Source organism: Nothobranchius furzeri, chromosome 4, assembly GCF_043380555.1.
Source record: "Nothobranchius furzeri strain GRZ-AD chromosome 4, NfurGRZ-RIMD1, whole genome shotgun sequence".
Classification (NCBI taxonomy): domain Eukaryota; kingdom Metazoa; phylum Chordata; class Actinopteri; order Cyprinodontiformes; family Nothobranchiidae; genus Nothobranchius; species Nothobranchius furzeri.
Genome location: NC_091744.1, coordinates 8,997,298 through 9,018,659, shown reverse-complemented (window position 1 = coordinate 9,018,659; position 21,362 = coordinate 8,997,298). Strand labels below are relative to the sequence as shown.

The following is a 21,362-nucleotide window of genomic DNA, read 5'->3' as shown; positions in this document are numbered from 1 at the left end:
CCCTGGCCAGCCGAGAGACATAGTCCCTTCAGCATGTCCTGGGTCTTCCTTTAGGTCTTCTCCCGGTTGGACGTGCCCTGAAAACCTCAACCAGGGAGACGTCCAGGAGGTATCCTAACTAGATGCCAGAGCCACCTCAACTGGCTCCTCTTCATGTGGAGTAGCAGTGGGTCTACTCCGAGCCCCTCCTGGATGATCGAGCTTCTCACCCTATCTCTAAGGGAGAGCCCAGCCACGTTGTGGAGAAAACTCATTTTGGACGGTTCTATCCACCAACTCATTCTTTCGGTCACTACCCAAAGCTCATGACCATAGGTGAGGAACGTAGATCGACCGGTAAATAGAGAGATTTGCCTTCCAGGTCATCACTCTCTTCATCATGACAGATTGGTACAACGCCCACATCACTGCAGATCCAGCTTTCCCTCACTCGTGAACAAGACCCCGAGATACTTAAACTTCTCCACTCAGGGCAGGACCTCATCCCTGACCCAGAAAAGGCATGCCACCTTTTTCTGACTCAAACCCATGGTCTCGGATTTAGAGGAGCTGATTCTCATCCCAACTGCTTCACCATTGGCTGCGAACCAGTGAGAGCCGGAGATCACATTCTGATGAAGCCAACAGAACCCCATCATCTGCAAAAAGCAGAGACTCAGCAGAGGCCTAAGTAATCTATAATTTATAAGTATTATTTTGGCACAACTTGTTGAATTCGTCATGAACTTTTGTCCTTTTCATTTGCTCGCTTCCATATTGTCAATGTCAGACTACATCTGAGTCCTCTCAGACGTCTCTGTCTGTGCAGATGTTTATTATCCTCCAACCTTCTTTACCAAATTATCAAATTATCATGTTTTCTTTTATTCTACATGACATCTCATTGGGTCCCGAGTCAACGTAATTTTACTTCTCTACCTGTTTTTTCCATCAGCAAATTTTAATTTAGTTTTTTGACAAAAACAATGAAAGGAGTAAATGTAAAGTGATTATTATTATTTTGGTAGCACTCTGAAAATGACCTTGAAGAACAGGCTCTGCTTATGTTTAATGAAGAAAGAAATGGGCCACGTTTGTTAGGCCTGAAGGATACACACTAAAGCACTGAGGTAAAAATAACCGTCTTCAGAAGAACGCTCCTTAAAGCTGAGAGCAAGCCAAGATTAAAGTGAGTTGGGCTGTTTTATGCTTTTATTGCGTTATGCATAGAAAATACTGCAAGACCTTATCCAGCATTTTGATAGCGTGGCCTGCCAGACTCGTCCTCTGTTTAATTCTGCACAGAGAATGAGTCTGGTAACTCTCCTATTCAAATAACCCCTCCCAGTGAGATTTCTAACCGAGCCAATCAGCGCTGAGTATCGTACGTCTAGGGATGGGTACCGAATTCGGTACTTTTTAAGGTACCGACCAAATTCCATAGTGCCAACCGAGCACCGATTCACGTCATTTCAAATGGTGCCTCGTTTCGGTACCTGTCCGTCATAATGAGAACTTGCCAAGACAGCTGTAAACAGAGCAGCATGATAGAAAGAATGTACGCTAAAGCTTGGGTCCACTTCACTAAGTGTAATGGGTAACTGGGTGATGATGAAACCAGCGACAACGATCTAAGTGAGACATCCTCATCTTAATCTGCTCCGGTACGTAAATAAAATGTTTAAGATAACGTTAGCTTGATATGTTAGCTTCTGTTTCGCTAATGGTGTGTTCGCTTTCTAGAAGAACATGAATGCGCTCTAAAGTTTGGCTCCACTTTACTAAATGCGACCGGTGATTGGGTGAAGATTAAACCAGTGACAACGATCTAAGTGTGAGGCATCATTGTTTAAATCTGCTCCAGCAGTTAAATAAACTGTTTAAGATAACGTTAGCTTGATATGTTAGCTTCCATTGCCACCGTTATTATCATCTGATGGTGCGTTCGCTTTCTCCTCTGAAATTCTAACTTCCCAGTAGGAAAAATCAAATGAAAAAAGACGGCAAAAGGAATGAAGGTACACAGTAAATTTAATTCACAGTAAAGATGTTTGCTTCAGTTTAATTATCAGCTTATAAAACTACAAGGATGATGTTAAAATACAAACAGTTGAATGTTATTTATCGTGATATTTATCAAATGTTGTTATATATTGAGAAAAATATATCTTTAATTATAAAAGAGAATTAAAATAATAAACACTCAAAAGTATCGAAAAATGGTACCGTTAAGTACCGGTAGCGATTCCTAGGTACCGGGAATTAGTACTGGATCGATTCAATTGTCAAAGGTACCCATCCCTACGTACGTCACACACCACAATGCCGAGTTTGTCGAACATGGTGACTGAAGCGGAGTTCGCTACGACTCTTTCCTCTGGTCTAAATAACTTGGACACAACAAGTAGAAGCACTAAAAGGCTTTTTTCTAAAGAGAGATGTTTGCGCTGTCGCCAGACTCCATTTTTGACTACAGCTAAAAACTACAGTGCCGCGGACATTACATGCAGCGATGCTCACTTTCTCATAAACAGCAAAGACAGCGGCGGAGTTCACTGCGGCTCTTTTTTCTGTTCTAAATGACTCAAATGTCTTAAAAATCACAAGTAGAAACGCTAAAAGCATTTCTTCTAAAAAAAAAAAAAACGATGTTTGCTCTGTTGCCAGACGCAATTTTTTACTACAGCTAGAAAACTGCAGCGTCGTGCGATACAGTCGGGATTTCCATCTTTTTTCTGATTGGTTACTTTGAGCTGCCTAGTCCCACCCCTTCAAGTGCCTCTGCCTGTGAGTTACCAGACTCATTCTCTGCGCAGAATAAACAGAGGACGAGTCTGGCAGCCCAGGCTAGCATTTTTTTATTCCTTATTTACTTTGCTTCCTGATTGTTGCTCTCAGATTTATGAAGGTGTGATGTAAAATGAAAACAACGAAGACTGAAAAATGAAGCAAGTAAGTGCAAACAGACATCGGGAAGGTGAAAGAGTCCACATCTCTGACCTGTCCCATCGTGCTAACTGGGAAACAGGAGGCAATATCTGGAATACAGATGCTGTGTACGGCTCCGTATCCTCAGGGAAAAGTTCTAATAGGGAACAGGCAAGGGTCACCATGGCGATATAAATCACACCTGGCAACTGGGAGACAGTCGCCTTGACAACTAGCTTAATATGCACTCCCTGAACAGATTGTACAGTGTGTGTGTGTGTGTGTGTGTGTGTGTGTGTGTGTGTGTGTGTGTGTGTGTGTGTGTGTGTGTGCGTGTGTGTGTGTGTGTGTGTGTGTGTGTGTGTGTGTGTGTGTGTGTGTGTGTGAGGCTTGCAGACAGTGAATGCAGAGTGCACACTGAAGTCATGTTAGAAATGAGAGAAAAGATACATCAGGAAAGTGAAGAGCCTATAAGCACCATGTGACCATGAGCATAAAATCTGTTTTTTATTGGACACACTAAAACTCATTATGTGATATGACCATCATTTTTCAGGCTCCCGCAAGGTGTATCACTTCAGGGCTTCTAGGGGAGCCCATCACCCTTTTGGGGGAGCTGGGCTCCCCCTAGGCTGCCCCCTATTTTGAATCCTGGTGTCCAGGAAAGACAAAGCACTTCTAGGACTTGTAGAAGCTACGCATTTGCATTGGAAACTCCACCACAAGGCAGAACTCCTTCAAGCTTGTGTTATTTGTGGAAATAAAACATCAACATTGCAGAGCAAACAGAATCAGAGGTAGAGTCGCGTTGCTGTTAGAAGCAAGATGTTCAAATACCAGGAAATAAGACTCCAAATCCCGTTTTGTTTGTCTCTCTATAGATGCGCTCGTGTTTGAGTTCCAGCCTGGCCCAATCTGAATTGCTGAACTTGACATGTTTTAGAAGGGTGGCGCATAAAAAATAGGCTTGAAGCATAGATTCTGCACTACATTTGTGCGATGCTGCCAGTGGTAATGCACTAATCCACTATAACAGTGACTAATTGCTGTGTACGCTTTGCGGATGTTACGGGACATTTACATGTCCGCTGGAAAGCCGGGGTAAGATGAAACTCATTTTTATAAAGACAGAAGCACAATTAAACACCTACCCTGCTGTCAGAGCTGGGAATCATGGCGTCAGTCATCCATGAGCCGAAGCGGGAACCGGAGGCTCTCACGGTGATCGGGTTGCTCACTGCAGTCAGACGACCACAACCTATGACCCCAAGAAACAGAATTTTATCAATTATGCATAAATCAGGAGAAAGTAATGAAGATGGAGCTCTGTGCTAAAGTAAGTGATGCCCACCGTTAAGGACAGTTGAGCAGCTAATTAACAAAATGCCACTGGATTTACTTTGTCTTATGACATATAGGAGGAAAAGGTGTAAGCTAAAGCCTTTAAACACTTGCGATTGTCTCACTTCATGTTTCATCCATTTCAACAGATTTCAAACGTGACTGAATCGGCTGGAGAATTAAATTTTGCAGGAATGTTTAATCAGCTAAACAGAACCTTTAACCACCATGTGAGATTTCACTGAGACTTTTAACAGGTTTTCCTTCAGCAGACTCACATCCGCTATAATGGATTTCAATCAAGACTGAGTTTCACAGCAAAAGCACAGTTGAAATCTCCACATAAATATCTAAAAGCTCTCCTGCAGCATAATGCCCTTCTCCTGATTTTCACTCGTGCGCTCTGGTGGTCCAAATGTTTCACATTTCTGCAACAGCATTTTTTTCTTCAACAGCTTTCTCCTGCTGTAAAAGTTCTTTAACACCCTGAGGTAGACAATTCACCGTTTACTGGAGTCTCTAATGAGATATCCATCAACAGTGTCATTTGTGTGGTAAACATAAAGACAGCTGCCTCTTTTAGCGCTAAGAAACAGAAAAATGGCTAAAGGCGGCTGACTATGACTTTATATTTATTATACAGCCCGGAGGACAAGAGAGAGAATGAGTAAACTTCACCAAACATCAATCTAATCCTTTATTGTTTCGCTTAACTTTCTTTTTAATTACATCTTTTGAAAATTTCATGCTGGGTCATAATTCCTTTGCCATCAAGGGTGAAATTATTGTACACTGGTTAAAACAGAGTGGTGCTGAGATTGAAAAAGCAACATTAGTCATATTTTTAATACATTTGCGGTGGTCTTGAGTGGGAATGAATGCCTTGTAAGTCGTTCTCTGGGACAAAAAAAGTTGTATGTGTTTTAGGACATGGAAGTCAGCTGGAGGACAAAGTAGGTTCAGACGACGGGATTTGTAGTCTTACTTCCTGATATCCGAACATCTTGCCTCTGATTGGATAACAGCACCGCGACTCTACCACTGACTCCGGTGATTTGCAGATCCACGCTCATGCAAATGCTGCTAACACAAGCACAAGTTGAACTTTAACGTGTAAAAAGTTATTTGATCATCATTAATCGGTGTTAAATCAATGTAAAGGAATGAAATGACTGTTTTCCACCTCAAAGTCATTTTTCCCTTCTCCTCTGACACAGAACTAGTCTGCATGAGATATGGCCTCAAGGTCTCATGCATTTGCTCTAAACTGCTTCCTTTCCAGCACGAGAAGAATGAAGAAAAGGACGCTCTCCTTTTAATAAATCAAAGAACTCTATTTTAATAAGCTAATCAAACAAAGTGTTAGTCAATAATAAGATGTGACCAATCTGTTAAATCAAAATATTAATTACTTTATTATAATCCTATAGAATATAATAAGCTATATGACTTTAAATGTTTCCAATAGGACTGATTTCACGTAGCGTTAAGACATGACATATTGCTTTTACTGATCCAATCAGAATCTGCCAGATCTGACGGAGGTGTGGTTTTGGTGGTGCTTGGTAAATCTGTCATCTTTTCATTTGACCATAAACCAAAACATCCGAAGAATAAAACTATGCCCACGTCATACCATATTTATAAAGCACTATTTCAAAATAGCATGGCAGCTAACCAAAGCGCTGTACATAAAAAAGCCAAATGCTTGACTAAGAAACACAATAAGAACAGGCAAAATACATAAGAACAAAGCATAAATAGTCGGAGATAAAAATTCCTACTAAAAACAATAAAATGGGAGAACAGTTAACAGCACTATAAAAATAAAATAATGCGACGAATGATAAAAACATTTGAAATGGCACAAATAAAACGAAATAAAATACCAGATGGTGCCAGGTGCCAAAAGTGAGCAACTAAATTATAAAAACGGAATTAAAAACTCAAATCCGGTGCTAGATTGTCATGATAATGACAAGGCAATTCTAAAGAAGTGTGTTTTCAAGGCTGACTTGAAACTGCTAAAAGAGGGAGCCAGACGCACACGGAGGGGCAGAGAGTTCCAGAGTTTTGGGGGCTGCATGAGAGAAGGCACGCTCCCCCCGTGATTTGTACCGAACCTTCGGAACAACAAGCAGCAGATGATCTGCTGACCGAAGGGCACGAGTGGGAACATATGGGGTCAGCAGGTCCGTCAGATAGGATGGGGATGGGCAGTACAAAGCCTTGTAAACATATAACAAGACCTTGAAGTTAATCCTAAATTTGACTGGGAGCCAGAGTAAATCTGCAAGGATGGGGGTGATGTGCATGCGTCTGTCAGTGTTGGTTAAAAATCTGACCGCGGCATTTTGAACCTTCTGCAGTTTGCTTAAGGCTGAAGCATTAATCCCAATCAGGACAGAATTTGCGTAATCCAGACGTGAAGTAATAAAAGCATGAATGACTGACTCAAGATCCGGGTGTTTGAGGATTGACTTAAGACGAGTGATGCGGCGGAGTTGGAAAAAGCAGGACTTGACAGTAGCGTTGACTTATGAAGACATTGAAAGGTCAGAGTCCAGTTTCACACCTGGGCTAGTGGCACATGATTTGAGATTGAGTGGGAGAGTTGAGACATCTAAAGCACCATTCATGCTAGTGGGGCTAAAAAGTATGGCATCTGATTTGCTGTCATTTAACCGTAGGCAGTTTTGAGAAAGCCAGGATCTGACCTGGGAAAGGCATTCTGACATTATAGAAAATGAGTGCTGTTGGTTGATTTGAAGGTAGATCTGGCAATCATCTGCATAAAAGTGGTGGTTAACCCTGAGACTTGCTAAAATCTTACCAAGTGGTAGTATGTAAATTGAAAAGAGGGGAGGACCCAGGATGGAGCCCTGCGGTACTCCCCATGGAAGTGGGACTTTGGGAGAAGAGCAGTCTCTAACATGAACACTAAAACACCGACCATTAAGGTACGACTTAAACCATTCGAGGGCAGTACCGGTCACACCCACCCAAAATTCAAGTCTGTGAAGTAGGATGGTGTAGTCTACAGTGTCGAATGCTGCAGTCAGGCCGAGTAAGAGTAACAGCACATGGGTGCCAGAGTCAGTCAGAATCAAGATGTCATTGAGTACCCTAATGTGTGCAGATTCTGTGCTGTAATTACGTCTAAAACCTGATTGGAATGGGTCAAGAAGCCCATTGTCATCTAGGTGAGAAGTAAGCTGCGTGAGAACCAGTTTCTCAACTACTTTTGAGATGAATGGAAGTTTTGAGATTGGGCGATAATTGGCACAGTCAGACTGGTCAAGGCCTGGTTTCTTCAATGGCAGCTGAACAACTGCATTTTTAAAAGCAGCTGGAAACACACCAGAGGAGAAGCTGGAATTGACAATATCCAAAACAGCAGGGGCCACCGCTGGAAGGACATCGCACAGCAGTCTTGGAGGAAGGCTGTCCTCTGGAGAGCCTGAGGGCTTCATAGCCAAGATTAGATCAACCAGGAAAGAGAGTGTCACATGAGCAAAGCAAGAGAATGAGGGTGGACAGTGAGGTTCCACACAGGTAACCCAGCCTGAGTAAGAGAAACTGGTTCTAATATCCTGGATTTTATGCACGAAAAAGTTGTGAAACTCATTGCAAAGAGTCCCTGTAGAGGGAGACGATTTGGGAGATTCTCTAAGGCATAGTACAGAGGTGAGGACACTGTTCAGTTTCTTCTGGTCGTTTTTATGCCTAGTGATTATTTTAGCAAAATATCTGTTTCTAGCTGTGCGGACAGCTTTCTGAAAGCGGGTCAAAGAATCCTTAAATAATTGGTAGGAGATTTGCAGCTTGTCCTTCCGCCACCGGTGTTCGCAGACCCTACATTGGCGTCTTAGGGCACGAGTCTCCTCATTGAGCCAAGGGTCTGCCACAGTTGTTTTATGCCTGGATTTTAGGGGCGCGACTGCATTTAAAACAGTTGAGCAGGTAGAGTTGAAAGAGGTCAGCAGCTCCTCAACTCCTACACAGGTGGAATCAGGTTGGGAAGTGGATAGAGTCGCAGCTAGGCTAGACGCTAATAGATTGGTGGTGAAAGGGGAAATTAATCTTGGAAGGTGTTGATTATGTTGCCTAGTGGATGGAGGTGTCAAGCCACAGATGTTAAAAATAATAGGAGAATGATCAGAGATACATGCAGAGTCAACAATCAGATCAGAGTTACAGATCCCAAATGACAAAACCAAGTCTAAAATGTGCGATCCTGAATGGGTGGGTGACTGGACCTGTTGCTGGAGACCAAAACAATCTAAAATGTCTAAAAAGCCAACAAGAGGTTTGTCAGGGCAGCAAACATGTATATTAAAATCACCAAGAACAATCCCACGGTCACAATATGGAAGAAAGTCTGTTAAAAGATCAGAAAATTCCGATAAAAAGTTTGAATTGTGCTTAAGTAGGCGATAGCAGAGAATAAACAGTAGCAACTAAAGTCCACCTCAAAAGCCATAAACTCAAAGCTGGTTGGAGTCGCCGGTATAGTAAGTTTTTTAGGATGGAAAGAGGATCTGAACATGGTTAGTAATCCACCACCATGACCAGTGAGCCTGGGCTCGTTCAGAACCTGACAGTCTGAAGAACAGAGCTCTGACAGAGCAGCTGACTCACCAGGAAGAACCCAGGTCTCGTTCATGCTAGGGCTGTCGCGGTTGAGGAATTCCCCCTGCAGTGATTCAGGGTGGCTCAACATTGCGGTGTACGATATTTTTCAAATCAATCAAATCAAAGCTTTATTTATAAAGCGCCTTCCGCAACCCTGTCAGGAAGCCCAAGGCGCTGAACATGGTACAGTACAAAGTTAAAGAAAGTGAATAAATCAGAAAATAAAAGCAATTCAGATTACAGATTACAAGTTACAAAAAAGGTGAAACATTCTAGTAGAAGACAAATGTGTAAAACAAGGGAAAAAGTGAACCAATGAAAACTGTGAGATAAAGTCAACATAAAAGAGGGCCAAATTCAAACATGTTCAGGAAACGCCAAGCGGAGGAGGTGGGTTTTTAGGCGACTCTTGAAGACTGGCAGAGATGGGGACAGCCTAACTGAGGGTGGCAACTGGTTCCATAGTGACAGTGCTAGTATTGAGAAAGCCCGGTCGCTGCGAGTACGACACCTAGAACGAGGGACAACGAGCAGGCCTTGGTCAGAGGAGCGCAGAGCGCGTGATGGGGAATGTCTGTTCAGGAGCGTGACCAGATAGGGGGGACCACCACCCTGGAAGAAATGATAAACAAAGACGAGGAGTCTGAAGTGTGAACGATAACAGACCGGAAGCCAGTGCAGGGAGGCCAGAACCGGACTGATGTGGTCCCGTTTCCTGGTCCCAGTCAGGAACCTGGCTGCGCTGTTCTGCCCAACCTGTAGGCGACGCAGTGATGACTGACACAACCCTGCATATAGAGAGCTGCAGTAATCAAGCCTAGAAATTACAAAAGCATGGAGTACCCGCTCCAGGTGGGCTCTTGACAGCATGGGCTTGATTTTTGCAAGGCGTCTCAGGTGAAAGAAACTGGACCGGATCACAGAGTTGATGTGAGCATCAAATTTAAGTCCAGCATCAATTTTCACCCCCAAACTGGTCACAACTGCATTCTGGATCCGTACAGAGGTCTCATTCTAAGGGTATGTGTGGAGCGACAAAATGGCGTCGAATGTGTTTATGAATCTCCTAATCAAAGCTTAACACGAAGACATCACCTTCATTCCCACTAGAACTAATCATTTCTTCGGATTTGCTGTTTCTGAACAACATTCCACACTACACCATTCTCCGTCTCATTTCATCTTAGTAATACCATACATTTAGTGTTTAAGTTAGTCTAGTTTTAATTTGTTTAGTAATAAATCTTTAAACTTTTAAAATCTGACTCTCTCTTCTGTTGTCTCTGAGTTAATACGAAGTGGTTACATAATCCCTGCAATAAAAAGTTCCAATCTTCTGGTTAAAAAGTACCCACAGATCCATAAGGTTGATTTCATATTTACTATGGAATCTTATGTCTTATGGCTCATGAAATAACATGTAAATCAATTCATTACATCAATAAAAGGTTCATTTGACCCACTAAAACAGCCTTTTGTGCATTCCACATAAAGAGAACACCAAGACATTTTACCTAGTTTGTTCATGCAGCTGTGCAGCCTGGTCTCTAGCAGCAACACCCTCTGCTGAAGCTCCTCGTAGTCGTACGCTCCAATCTCCTCTTGAATGGCTGTCAGGATGATCGATAGGTTGAGCAACTCAGTTCGCAGGGTGGTCAGCGTCTGCAGGTCCAATCTGTACTGCTCCACCACCGACAGGAGGGGCCTTAGCTGAGACATCTGACCCTTCAGCTCCTGTTGGTGCACAGCAGATGAGAAGCAGGACATGAGAAAGGCAGCAGCATGAGACCATTTGCAGTATTCACCCTTCACATTTTATTCTAGGGTTGTTCATGCATCTGGTCAGGTCACCCTCTGAGAGTGGCAATCATCATGACTTCTGTAAGTGGGAATGACACGCAGGGCGGATTACACTTCTCTTATTTAACTAATTATGCTCCTTGCTTTTCTCAGTCTTCCATCATGCACCCTGCCAACCGGAACATGGAGAGAGGAAGGCAGGTGTGTTTCTTGCAGGTGTTTTATTCATACAGACTAGAGATATTTCTTCTATCCATCGCTTCAAACAGCTCCATTACTCATTTATACCTTTAACACCTATGAGACCTAACACCTTAACATTTCTGTTTCTAGTCCACCTAAATGGTTTAGATTTAACACACCTCTTAAAATCTCAGAATGAACCGGAGAATTAATTTGGTTCTTCAATGTCAGTCACATCTAGATCAAACTATAAGTATTTGTTGTCATTTTAACAAAAAAAAAACAGCATTTTTGACTTTATAAATTGTGTTTTTGAACATTTACATGATTCTATTTCAATGATATATTCATATATTAAACTTTATTGAGGTTTAGATAAAATATCTTTAGCCTCTAACACATCCTGGGTCTGAGTTTTACCAGGTCACATCATTATCCACATCAATGTCTAAGTAGACATTCATTCAATGCTAATTGATTTAATTCATTGCATATCTCTGAAATGACAACAGTACACGTGTGAAGGGTCGGGGCTGTGCAGAGCTCAAACCAGCTCTGATTCCATGATGCCATCTTGATTTGTGTCATGACTTCCTGATTCCTGTTTGAAGCAAGTGTGAATAAAAAGGATCAAAGCCGGTCTGAGTGTCTTTTCTCCCCTGATAGGACTTGGTCCATAGTGAAAAAGGCACATGACATCCTGTAATTAAACAGTGATGAAATACAACAGCTTTGCTGAAATAAGCTCTGCTCACTCTTCTTCTGCTCACTCTCCACTTCAGTCTTGAGTCTTCAGTCTGTTTTTTAAAATTGGGACCCTGTTTAGGTTCCTCAAGCACCAAGTTTAGAGTCTTGAGATGATTTCCAGAACTCCAACTAATGCAGACATGACTGATATGGACATAATTATTAAATATTAACAAATAGATGTTGAGATGTTAAGAAGCTAAAATCTTCTGTGCTTGGGGCTCTGCAGGAATAAATGTACTTTGATGTCATCTCAGCAACAGGGTTTGAGCATTTGATCGATAAGTTATTATCTCTATTGTGTTCCAACGTGGAAGCTGGATTTAACTAATTCTGGGCCAATAAAATGAACTGAAGTGTAAAATTTAACCTTGGAAAGTTGTTATTTAAAAAGGTAAAGAACTGGTTTTATTCTGGGGAGACACTCATTATGTAACGTGCGTAAAATTCTGAATATTTTTTACTCCAATCATAAACACATGGGCAGTGCAGCCTTATTATCATTAGATGCTCATAAAACCTTTGACACCATAGAGTGGCCATACCTTTTCGCAACACTCCAAAATTTCGTCTTCAACCACACCTTTACCGAATGGGTCAGAATCCTATATTCTAGTCCTAGATCAGCTATCCTCACTAATGAAAATAAATCCAAACCCTTCACTTTGCAGAGAGGTGTGCGTCAGGGGGACCCACATCGCATTAGAGCCACTTGCCATAGGTATTCGTTCCCACCCAGGCATTAAAGGTATCACCATAGAGACCCGTGCAGTTTTATATACGGATGATCTACTGGTCTGCATTGGTGATCCTGAAACCTCTATTCCAGCTCTCTTGGACTACATGAACTCATTTAGTAACATACAATTAATTGGTGTAAAAGTGAGTTTATGCCCCCAGTAGACAACCTGCCTCAAGAATTCATGGACACCATACCTTTTAAAGTAGCAAAAAATCATCTGGGTCTGAACTTGACAAGAGATCCTAAATTATTATTCAAGGCTAATTATGCAGAGTTAATTGAAAGATTAAAAATCCACATTGAGGCGTGGAGGATATTACCTCTAACCATGATCGGGAGAGTCAATGCAATAAAAATGGTGATCCTACCCAGGTTTTTATATCGATTTCAGAATTTACCCATCTACAGGTGCTGGCCAGTAAATTAGAATATCATCAAAAGGTTGAAAATATTTCAGTAATTCCATTCAAAACGTGAAACTTGTACATTATATTCATGCAATGCACACAGACCAATGTATTTCCAATGTTCATTACATTTAAATTTGATATTCATAAGTGACAACTAATGAAAACTCCAAATTTGGTATCTCAAAAAATTAGAATATTCTGAAAAGGCTGAATATAGAAGACACCTGCTGCCACTCTAATCAGCTGATTTACTCAAAACACCTGCAAAGGCCTTTAAAAGGTCCCTCAGTCTTGTTTTGAAGGCACCACAATCATGGGGAAGACTTCTGACTTAACAGCTGTCCAAAAGACAATCATTGACACCTTGCACAAGGAGGGCAAGACACAAAAGGTGATTGCTAAAGAAGCTGGCTGTTCGCAGAGCTCTGTGTCCAAGCACATTAACAGACAGGCGAAGGGACGGAAAAAATGTGGTAGAAAAAAGTGTACAAGCTCTAGGGATAACCGCACCCTGCAGAGAATTGTGACGACAAACCCATTCAAAAATGTGGGGGAGATCCACAAAGAGTGGACTGCAGCTGGAGTCAGCGCTTCAAGAACCACCACGAGGAGACTCATGAAAGACATGGGATTCAGGTGTCGCATTCCGTGTGTCAAGCCACTCTTGAACATGAAACAGCGCAAGAAGCGTCTCGCCTGGGCCAAGGACAAAAAGGACTGGACTGATGCTGAGTGGTCCAAAGTTATGTTTTCTGATGAAAGCAAGTTCTGCATTTCCTTTGGAAATCAAGGACCCAGAGTCTGGAGGAAGAGCGGAGAAGCACAGAATCCACGTTGCATGAGGTCCAGTGTAAAGTTTCCACCGTCAGTGATGGTGTGGGGTGCCATGTCATCTGCCGGTGTTGGCCCACTCTGTTTCCTGAGGTCCAGGGTCAATGCAGCCGTCTACCAGGAAGTTTTAGAGCACTTCATGCTTCCTGCTGCTGACCAACTTTATGGGGATGCAGACTTCACCTTTCAACAGGACTTGGCACCTGCACACAGTGCCAAAACCACCAGCACCTGGTTCAAGGACCATGGTATCCCTGTCCTTGATTGGCCAGCAAACTCGCCTGACCTTAACCCCATAGAAAATCTATGGGGTATTGTGAAGCGGAGGATGCAATACGCTAGACCCAACAATGCAGAGGAGCTGAAGACGACTATCAGAGCAACCTGGGCTCTCATAACACCTGAGCAGTGCCACAGACTGATCGAGTCCATGCCACGCCGCATTACTGCAGTTATTGAGGCAAAAGGAGCCCCGACTAAGTATTGAGTGCTATACATGCACATTCTTTTCATGTTCATTCTTTTCAGTTGGCCAACATTAGAGAAACAAACATTTTTTCATTGGCCTTTAGAATATTCTAATTTTCTGAGATACCAGATTTGATGTTTTCATTGGTTGTCACCTATAAATATCAAAATTAAACGTAATAAACATCGGAAATACATTGGTCTGTGTGCATTGCATGAATATAATGTACAAGTTTCACGTTTTGAATGGAATTACTGAAATATTTTCAACCTTTTGATGATATTCTAATTTACTGGCCAGCACCTGTATCTTAGTGCTTCCTTTTCCAAAAAATTAGATTAGATTATATTGCATTTTGTGTGGGGATTTAAAGCAAACAGAATATCTAAAGCTCATGTACATAAATCAACAATGGAAGGTGGTCTTCCAAATTTTAAACATTATTACTGGGCTGCTAACTGCAGAGCTCTCACTTACTGGACACATAGTATTTCTGATGAATCTGATCATGGCTGGTTGCAGTTTGAAAGTCCTAATGACAGTAACACTTCACTCCATGCATTGTTATTTTCGAGCCTTAAATCATGTGTACCAGCTCAGAACTCATTTGTCTTGGCGAATACTCTGCCCATACTAAAACAAATTAAAGTGTTCCCAAAGAATCCATATATCCAATCCAATCCAATCCAATCCAATTTTATTTATAAAGCGCATTCACAAGGCATTACAACCAAACAAGGCGCTGTACACAAAAAATGTTAGATTAATTAAACCGGCGTTATACAAACATGTCGAACACAGATAAAAGATACAAAGGAAATACAACAAAAATACCAAACGTAACAGCTGAAAATCAATAAGACACAGGGTGAATAAAAATTAGAAAAAACATTTTAAAAAGAACCTCAATAGTACGGAAGTCGATTATTGTGGAGTCCATTTTTAAACAGTGCAGATGTAAGTGAGGTTCATAATTATGTGGTATAAGCTAGGTTGAAGTAGTGAGTTTTCAGGCGTGATTTAAAAATGCTACCTGTTGGTGCTTGCCTCACTAGCAGTGGTAATGCGTTCCACAGCTTGGGTGCACAGACAGAGAAAGCCCTTTCTCCACGGCTTTTTAAACGTGCATCCGGAACAGCTAGGAGGAGCTTATCTTCAGACCTGAGAGCACGCGGCGGGTTGTAGTAATGGACAAGTTCACACAGATATGGAGGAGCTTGATGGTTCAAGGATTTGTAAGTCAGAAGCATAATTTTGAAGTTTATCCTGAACTGCATATATGTTCGTATATGTAATATCCTTCTTTCAAGCCCGGGCAGTTAGATGGCACTTTTGCTGTTTGGAAGAGAAAGGGTATTAAAACTCTAGCTGGCCTATATGTTGATGGCAATGTCGCCTCATTTGCACAATTGAGTGCTAAATTTGACCTTCCCAGTTCACACTTTTTCCGATACCTTCAGATCAGAGATTATGTGAGGGAAATGTTTGAGCATTTTGAGACCATTCCAAATTCCCACTCGTTTTATGATAATTTGTGTATGGCCCCAAGCTCTAAAAATTAGATTTCCAAATTTGTTGACCCCTCACGTGCCCTCGGACTGCCAGCGCGAAGCATGGGCAAAGGAGCTACACTCGTACACATCTGCGGAGCTGTGGGAAGAGGCTTTGTCTCGGGTTCACTCCTGCTCTATAAATACTCGCTATCGATTGGTACAATATAAGGTGATTCATCGATTGCACTACTCAAAGATCAAGCTGAACGGAATCTTCCCTGTGGTGTCTCCCCAGTGTGACAGATGCAGCTCTGCTGAGGGGTCCTTGGCCCATCTTTTCTGGGTTTGCCCTCAACTGTATGGTTTATGGACTGCAATTTTCAGGTGTTTTTCTGACCACAACCTTGCAATACCGGGATGCTCCACGGACAGTCTGACACTGGCACCGGACATGCAGTCAGCTCTGCAGCTGGGTATGGTGGTTGCTAAGAAACTTATACTACTGTCTTGGAAATCCACCACACCTCCAAGCTTTGACCACTGGCTCAGGGAAATGATATCAATGAACCAGCTGGAACGTATTCGCATGTACAGGCTGGACAAGCACCACAGAGATGAGAGAGTTTGGGGCCCCTTTTTGGCTCAATACCAAATCATTGTTTAGTCTGGATGATTGCATTATTGTTGACTCAGAATGTTTTTGGCTTGCTTTCTTGTCTGGTTCCATTTGTGGTGTATGTCTTGTTTTATAACATAAAAAAGCAATAAATATAATATTATAAAAAAATAAAGAAATTGTTTCTCACTAGCTCTGATCCCAGTATCATTTCTAAGGTATAAAAATGTAGTTAGCTGCTGGAATGCCTTGTTTATTTGCACTTATTTGTCAGTTTTTCCCCATTAGAGGAGTAGTGTTGTGTAACCTCTATCAATAAACATGTTGCTACAGTCCTTGAATCCATGAAGATGCATAACATGAATGCAAAAATGAACTAAATCTAGTGAGTGAGTGAAGAAAAAGTCAGTGGTGCTGTAATGATGTGTTGTTTTTGACAATTTCACAAAGATCTCAGGAATTGGTGCCAATTTGTAATAAAAATAAGGGCGCGCCAAAGTAAAATACAACATTAGCACAACAGGCCATAACATAATTTCTGGCATATTTTTAAACAGGTTGGCAAAAGCTGCATCTTGTGCTTGAACAACAAAATAATGGCCTGATTCTCTTAATTTTGAGGCCAGTTTAATTTGGATGCTTGCTTGTTTTTTTTAAATTTATTTATTGATTTATTTTTACACAATTTTGTGTAACATCTTTATTTGCAATACGTGCTAAAACCACAAAAAACCACAAGTTTCGGTAGAAAAGTAGAGCCTATTCATGGAGCTGCCATGATGTATTTATTAACCCCTAGCCTGCATCACAGCCAAGCTTGTTGGGCTGAAAGCCTCGCCCACTCATGTCTCACAACAAATCACAAACCTAATTACAGCCAAATGCATTAGAAATAATATATATATATATATATATATATATATATATATATATATATATAAAATAACAGCAAGGTGAGAGCAACATGAATGAATTATGGACACATGGACATGGTCAGGTCATACCAAAATGGGACCCGGTGCCTCCCTGTTTGACACTCAGCTTTGAGGGGTTGGATTGGAGGGGTCAAACCACCAAATAGTTCCCGAGCGCGGCCACTGCTGCAGCTCACCGCTCCCCACGGAGATGGGTCAAATGTGGAGATGAATTTCACCAGCATATGATGAACTAGTGGGACTTTAACTTATGAAAAGCAGTTTTAAAACGACTTAACGCTCGTCACTGATGAGCCACTAGGAGGCGCTGGTTTAGTTTTGACTGATTAATATCCGACTCACTCAAGTGAATAAATCTGTGTAAGAATGTCTCAATTAGTTTAGTCTCAGCCATCTACAATTTTACATGACATAATTTTTTTCTAATTTTAATTTTATTTTTATTTTTTGGCAAATACTTTTATCCAAAGCAGCTTAATGAGTTAGACCTACCCAACTTTAGACTTTTAAAGCCTCAGTTACATGCCCTCTCTGTTCCTGCGTTTGGCTGACAACGTGTTTGTTTTCCTCACATTTGGCAGCTGATACGTGACGTGACTGTGAGTCACGCTTTATCGCTGCCTGCCTCCATCCTCACACCTTTTTTAGCTCTCCTTTGGGATGAGCTAAGACTAGAAGAGTAGATGTAAGTGAGGAGGGCAAATAAATAAACAAATAAAAGCCAGAAAACCACATTAACCAAATGGAAAAGCTCCCCCAGAACATGCTAGAGGGACTACACATTCCATCTGGCCTGGGAACACTCTGTAATCCCACAGAAGGAGGCGGAGGATGAGCTGGAGGAGAGGAAGGCCTGAGCTGGTCGGCCAGTTGCTGACGCTCTGACCCAATTAAATAACACAAAATCAATCTATGATTTCACTTTTGCAAACTCACAGTGGATAATTAGGAGCTTATGAAAGATCAATATTTGCATGAATCATGAAAGCACAACATTGTTAGAGGATAGAGGGCTCCTCATTAGATTTTTTTTTTGTCTGGATCCATTTGTTATAATGTTCTCAGACAACCGAGCTGTGTTCAGGAAAGATTTGGGTCTAATAAAGGAATCAAAGAGGTTAAAAGATGTGTCAAAACAAAGAAGACACACACACACACACACACACACACACACACACACACACACACACACGCAAACTCTACATCATCAAGGCTTGGATTTCAGACACTTTGAGTCTAATCCCTCCCCTGCTGTAAGAGATACAACAACCTTTTTTTATTCTTTCCAGTAGGATTGAACACTATGTCTCCAACTGCGTCAGCTCCATATTTTATTTCACGAAAGCACAGAAGCTCCTCAGACCTAATGTGAACAGTCTCATCTTACAGCAGCATTATTTGCATACAACCGCATGCTCATCCAATATTCATGCTTTCATTAAATTCTCTAAGTGATACGATTTACTGGAGATTGAATACAATTTCCAATAAACCACATCGCCAATGCTATTTTTTTTTGTTTTTCTGCTCTCTCTCCTCCTGCCTCACCTTTACCTCCCCCATGTCTTCACCCCTCCATCCCACGGAGAGGAGCATTAAAACAATCTTTACTCCATATTTTATGTTTCCTTTATTCTGGAGTTCCTTTCTTCTCTCTGTTCATGTCTATGTGTGACCTCCAGCTCTTTTCCTTTCCTTCCTCTGTGGGATAAAACACGCTGTTTAGTTATTGATAAACTTACTGTAGCTGCACATAAATATTCAGTTCTGCCTCATGGTGCAAAGGCAAAAGCTTATGACTGTGAAAAGCCCCAAGGAGCTACGAGCACATGTGCATACATTCACACATGCACTCACATAGACAAACACACACACAAACACACCCACACACTGCATGAAGTTACCAAAAACAGACCCCCTACTTGCTAAGATGCTCAGTAAGAGATGAAAGGCAAAACAGATTAACGGGAAGCTGGCATAAAGCTATATTTGGAGACTTAAGGGTCGGTTTGTGTGTGTGAGTGTGTGTGTGTATGTGTGTGTACTGTAGAGACACGGCTGTTTACGCAGTCAGAACTTTCTTCCCTTTTGGAGATGAAATACAGGCTCTCATAATGTAAATTGCCCCATTTCAGACTCGCTCTAATGTTGCAGGAGGAAGTGAGGATGGATAAACCATTATCGGTCTTGAGGAAAACAGTGATGGCACGTTGTGCCATTTCTTACTTTAAAGCTCATTTTTGCCTGAATCTTTTGTCAAAAGTTTAGGACCACCTGAGTCTTCCAGAGAAATGAATGCCTTGTAAGACCAAAAGCCCAGAAGTGACTGAATCAGCACGAACAAGTCTGCTGCAGCAGAGAGTGGCAGCAGACAGCAGGATTTGGAGTCTTATTTTCTGATATTTGGACATCTTGTCTCAGATATGCTAACAGCAACGTGGCTCTGCCACTGACTCTTTTGGGTGATGTGCAGGTCCACGCTCATGCAAATGCTGCTAGCAGTGGTCATAGTGTGGTGTCTAAAGAAACTACTGCTGCTGTAAAACTTGGTTACTATATGTGGTTAGAGGAGTCACTCTGGTCCACGTAAGCATTGCTTTGTGTGCAGAAAGCTTGCCTTCTTCAGAAGAAAGAGGCTTCAGCTATTTAAAGCTAATATGGTGAAGGTATGGATTTGTTCGTCCAATCTGGGGAGATCCTCTTGCCTCCTACCATGGGAGTGGAAATGTGTTCCTCAAGTAAATGAAGAGGAGCAATTGGGCGTTGTTCAGGGGATTTCTTTGGCTGAATTCCTCCTGGTTCCTGATGCATCAAACCTGTACTGATGTGGATTGTGGACTCAGTACATTTACATGCAGCCAATATCCGGGTTATGATCGGGTTAAGGTCGGCATTCGGGTTTCTGAGTTGATCAGAATAACCCGTTTACAAGCATAAATAGAAAGAGTTACCCCTAACGTGCATAACCCGATGTAAATGCAGACGTTGGGGTAGCGTCAGGACGTATGGACTACGTCCAGATGCAATATGCGCCATTTCCGGTTCTTCTTGTTCTGGTATCCGTGAAAACAACAACATGTTTCCCAGTTCGGAAGAGATAGTGACCGCGTTTCTTTGCGCTTTAGTTTCCTCGTCACTCAAAGTGTGGTGCTGTGCCGCGACTCGCCATTTTGCCCCCAACTTGTTGTTTACTTCCGGTGTTCTGGCGCATACAAGACGTCTCGCTACTCAAAAGACCAAGATTCTTTGCGAACAGAGCATGCGCAGAACACACGCTTTGATGGGGATATCCCGGTATGCGTTTACACGACCAAGCATTCGGGTTAGAAAAGGGTTACCCCAGGTGTAATAGCCGGGTTTTTAAAAACCCGGTTATGAGCATATCCGGGTTTTTGGCGGTGTTTACAAGGACCTGCGGAACCGGGTTATTGTGAATATTCGGGTTTTAAAGGGGTTACTGGCTGCATGTAAACGCAAACATACATTTTCTGATGTCAAAGAGTCTGCCTCAGGAAGTAGGGATGCAACGATACCACTTTTTTCCTAACCAATACTTGGATCTGAGTCCTCGCCGATACTGGTTACCGATACCAACGCTTCTACCATACTAAAAATGCAATGAATTGGAATACAGGTTTTATTTTCTTTTCTGCTTTAAGGGGTGAGCATCACCTCACCCCTGCCACATGGACCTCAAGGGATAAACCATCAATCCTGCTCAGTGGTCATCTTTCCTCACGGGGTCACACCCATTAGGACAGTGGGAGGGTTCGGCAGGAAAAGACTGTGAGGTAGATAAAAATAAAATATATTAATTAGGGGGGCAGAAATGACAAGTTACAGTGAAGCCAATTTCAAGCAACTGCATTGGTATCGGTTCCTGTTATCGGTTAACTTTTACCGGTACCAATACTGGAATCGGTATTAGCACCGATACGCCAGTATCGGTATCAGTGCATCCCTATCTGGGAGCCTTTCTTCAGAACATACTCATCGGCTGATTCGAAGGTGGCAACCCATGATTGAATTCACTACAATAGCACAAGTTGAGTTTTAACTTGTGAAAAATGATTTAATCATCACTAATCTGTGGTAAATCAATGAAAGGTTCATTTGACCCACTAAAACTGGTACCACTAACTTCTTTTGTTCTGTAATTTTGGTGTTTTATCTCTGCAAATAACACATGTCTGGAGGATCTTCTGCCATGTGGTTGAGTTGCTAATGCTAACGGTTAGCTTTTGCTAGCCAAG

The 21,362-nt window shown here is 42.0% G+C and overlaps 1 protein-coding gene across 1 annotated transcript in view; it reads right to left on the bottom strand.

The window, feature by feature from the left end:
- Positions 1-21,362, bottom strand: part of LOC107389901 (noelin-2) — a 43,032-nt gene that overhangs the window by 10,179 nt on the left and 11,491 nt on the right. Inside the window, exons 4-5 of the mRNA XM_015966310.3 lie at positions 10,398-10,617; positions 4,059-4,165 (exon numbers count right to left, since the gene is read on the bottom strand). Of these exons, the coding sequence (XP_015821796.1) occupies positions 4,059-4,165; positions 10,398-10,617 (327 nt within the window). The remainder of the gene's footprint in view (positions 1-4,058; positions 4,166-10,397; positions 10,618-21,362) is intronic.